The sequence below is a fragment of the Nelumbo nucifera genome, chromosome 1 (assembly GCF_055504915.1).
Source record: "Nelumbo nucifera cultivar China Antique chromosome 1, China Antique-T2T, whole genome shotgun sequence".
NCBI classification, from domain to species: Eukaryota; Viridiplantae; Streptophyta; class Magnoliopsida; order Proteales; family Nelumbonaceae; genus Nelumbo; species Nelumbo nucifera.
In genome coordinates, this window is record NC_142649.1 from 156,953,018 (window position 1) to 156,957,217 (window position 4,200).

At 37.9% G+C, this 4,200-nt stretch overlaps 1 protein-coding gene across 1 annotated transcript; it reads right to left on the reverse strand.

Annotated features, from left to right (window-relative positions):
* Positions 1-1,537: 1,537 nt before the first annotated feature.
* LOC104602784 (large ribosomal subunit protein uL14x/uL14z/uL14y) lies at positions 1,538-3,663 on the reverse strand. The gene is made up of 4 exons (XM_010266597.3): positions 3,511-3,663; positions 3,128-3,412; positions 1,985-2,026; positions 1,538-1,816 (listed from the first exon to the last, which is right to left on the reverse strand). The coding sequence occupies exons 1-4, from the start codon at positions 3,521-3,523 to the stop codon at positions 1,734-1,736; spliced, it is 423 nt and encodes a 140-aa protein (XP_010264899.1). The 5' UTR covers positions 3,524-3,663; the 3' UTR covers positions 1,538-1,733.
* Positions 3,664-4,200: the final 537 nt, after the last annotated feature.

Genomic DNA, 4,200 nt, shown 5'->3' on the forward strand with positions numbered 1-4,200 from the left:
TTATCACAACGCAAGACTTCTATAATTACCCAAGTGTAAGTCAAGTCTATAGTTTTAGTTTATTACAAGGTAACAACAAATTAGGATTTTTATATATCTTTTAATTTGAACTGAAACAGGGAATTTTCTATGGAACGAATTGCCGACCCTATAACATACCTCCATGCGGTTTTGATTGTGGGTTACACCCCAGAATACTGGATAGTGAAGAACTCATGGGGAACCACCGGTTGGGGAAATGGATGCTACATAGATATTGCGAGAAATGTGGGATATCAATGCGGAGCATGTGGAATCAATTGCTTTGCTTCGTTCTTATCCGGTTAAATAATCAATTAATTAATGATCTCTCCAAGGTCCAGTAATACTCAAGTCTGAAGATGTCTAGCCTCTGTCGCACTGACACAGTGGGTAAGCCTAAAAATAGAAGAAATAAAGCTGGCAACTCCCTTTATCAGCCAAGGGAATCTTTTGCTAGCGCTGGGTTTGCATGATGTTTGATTCTTGTAATTTAGCGAATAAAATAAAGTTTGTTGAGTATTAAGCTTGTATGATATATGATGATATAGTACTCTTATTTCACTTTTTTGACTAATGCAAATATTAATAAAGATGATATGGATGCTAGTTAACCACAAGCGATGCTTTTAATCAACTTATAATAACTTGTGGGATTCCCAAGGCAAGAAAAAGATCGATCAAAACACCCTCCAACCAATGATCAGTATCAAGATGGTACAACTATCAAAATAGATAGCAAGGAATTGAGGGGGGTTCAGGGTAGAGTAGAACTATTGGATGGGAAGTGATTCAAGGAAAATAAAGAAAATAAACCGCCCCACATTCTCTACCAAATTCAGTTTTAAATGCAAATGTATTTGATATCAAAAATAGTGAAATTCTTGGGAACAACTATTTTAATTTCTATTTAAGAAAAAAAAAATGTTGAACGGGCTAGCTAGGGCAGGTGATGGTCTATATTTAATTATTTAGCATGCATACATCTCCTTTATTTCTTGAAGTCTTACAAGTCGGCCAACATAATTGTTGTCTTACTTAAACAACCATGCATGGAATAGAATAACACCACTACCACTAGCTTTCAATATTTCTTCCACTGCCATCAAGGATGGAATGCCTACACTGTCATCAAGGATAGATGTCTTAATTAAACAACCATTCGTCCGTTTGATTTGAAGAGGTGTCCTACACTGTCATCAGGGATGGAATGCCTTGATCAAATGAAACAAAGCCTCGTTGCAAGGGATATGATCATTTTTCTATTTTTTTGAGGGCGGAGAATGGTGAACTTCATAAAAGAGGTATTGGTAATTAACCTGAATCCATTCCCTCCATGTGGATGGAATCATTGAGACCAACTGTTTGGCCTTAAAAATAGCGTCTTGCGCCTCACCACATGGAGGATTGTCCGTCATCTACTCATCTTGAGGGAGGATGAAAACAATCAAACAATGCGGGAGGAGGCAGTGAAGAGAGAAAAGAAAGCAAATCAGATACAGGGGTATCAGTGCCGAAGTAAAAGAAAAGAAGGCGACTTTCCCCACCAAAGTTAAGTGTTGAGTTTTAATGCCCACTAACAGGTATACGATTTCAAAAATAATTTGACACCGTTACTGTCTCTACTAAGAAAACCACCAAACTACATTCCTCGTTTCACAAATCAACTCAAACAAAATGTAAAATTAGCACTTGAAAGTAGAAAAAACACCTATTCAAACAATTGCATTGGCAGCGCTTGCAATCCTTGGCCACAAGTCCGCACACTCCTTTCCAATTGGTCCAGTGATAGCAGACCCTGCACGAACCAGTTCAAGAACAATAAGGAAATGTTCATTACACCATCCGTTTATCAACATACTGAAATAACAATCTGTAGCCAGTCCAATATTGGAACTTGGATGGCATGACCTTAACCAAGCAAGTAAGAAGTTTGGGATTATAATGTGATTAAGGCATTACCCACCTTTCATTTCTCCCTTGGGATTCACAATCACCCCAGCATTATCTGCAAAAAACAAGTACAAAGCTTAGAAACTTTTGGAACAGTCCCCAGGACATTTTGATCAAATAAAGGCAATCAAAATGTAGATGGCAATGAATATAGCCAACAAACTTTCAAAAAAATCTAGAAACAATCAGGGTGATAGATTCGCTTCATGACAATTTTAATATTACGTTAACATATCCAACTTAATTCTTTTTCCTGCCTACCACCATGGCAATTCTCTAATAATATGATAATAATAGTTCTTGAATTGATGCACGAGGAAAGAAAACAAAAATATGAAATCATCTTAACTTGTTGGAATGCAACACCAATTATAACCTTAGGTAATCATGGGTATCCCAATCTGTTTAAATAAGAGAAGGCAATCCTACTTATCAAAAATAAACAAGAGAATAAATCCTTTTTATATATTTTTGTAAGTGGGCAACTGCCACTCGTCCCATTTTGTAATACTAATACAGATTTGTCTTGTCCATAGATCTTAATATGATCATTGGTCATATGCAATCCTCAATACTTGGAGGAGAATTAAGTAAAACTTTCCTTTCCCGGGTAATCAAGGGTATGACCATCTTTACCCTAGAGGTTAGAGAAGAAAAGGATTCAATTGCTTGTTTAATTGTTATGAGACAAGCATGTAAAGCTCTGCGATTAATGTAATACTATCTCATAAGCAATAGTTGTTCCACCTAAGAAGATCACAAGGTAGAGAATTAGCTTTTTTCCGTTGTTTAAAAATAACATGTATCATGTATGACAGGAGACCCATAAATGCATGTGTTGGAGAAGAAAAACCTTAAAAAACATCACCAAAACAAATCAAGTGTCAAAGTCAAAATTACTGACAACCTAAACCTGATATTGGAATTAACACTAATAACAATAGATTAATTACTTTGTTTTAACAATGCAATTATCAAATTAAGCCAATCTACAATCTTTTCTTCATAAATAACAAATATCAACCATACTAAGAAAGTATTCCAAAAATGAAAACATCAGTCTCATTACTTCGAATATATATTCCAATACAATTGCAAAGAACAAAACAACACAACATGATAAACAGAAGCAAGTAGATAGAAATAAAAATATAACCTTCGAAGTACATGTAGACACCATCCTTTCGGCGCCATGGCTTCCTCTGACGAACAATAACGGCAGGCATGACCTTCTTCCTGAGATCGGGTTTCCCTTTCTTCACGGTGGCCATCACCATGTCACCAACGCAAGCCGACGGCAACCGGTTGAGGCGACCCTTGATCCCCTTCACGGAGATGATGTACAGGTTCTTGGCACCTGTGTTATCGGCACAGTTCACCGTTGCCGCCACCGGTAGACCGAGCGACATCCGGAACTTGTTGCCGGCCGTTCCTCCACGTCCTGCAATCAAAACAAGAACACCTCGTCAATCTTCACCGCTGCAGAAATCGTGAACCACAAACGCTAAGCCCAAATCCAGAGAACAGACGGGCACAAACCTCGCTTCGACATTTTGGATCACCTCGATAAGAAGCTATTCCTCCTTCAGCAATCAGCAGAGCCGCAGAGGTTTTGCCATTTTATAGGCAGTAAGAGAAGTAGGGTTTCTGCGGGTTCTTTCTACCTTAATTACTTAAAACTGCCCATCTTTACTTTATAATGGCATAAAAGTCCTCATCTATTAGTTTATCAAAACGCACGAGCCAGACCTTGTTACACGTGCGAATGAAAACTCTCTCACAGTTGGATATCCCTGGCAGGGTGATTTCTTCGAATGGATTAGGGTTTAATCGTTAGGGGTTTATGCCTAAGCATTTCTAAAATGTAGTCATGCCTCATGAAAGAAGAAGAAGAAAATGGAATCTCTAATTCTCTATAACCCGGTTTTAGTTCCAATAGCTGCTTGAAGAAGAGAGACCTCAATACTCTTTTCACTATACGAGAGAGCAATCTCGGAGAATTTCTGTCTCAATCCCTACAATTTGAATACCCTTCCTCTCCTTACTGTTCGAATTCTCTTAACAATTCGTTTCTTCTTCCTCAGAACCAATATCATATTTATCGAAAGGAAGTGTTTTGATTTGGAATATGGGTTTCGCATCTTCAATCACATGTTGGCCACTGTTGCTGTCTGGAATGGGCCGAGGGCAACAATATAATTATGTTTCCGTTAGTCGAGGATGTTGTAG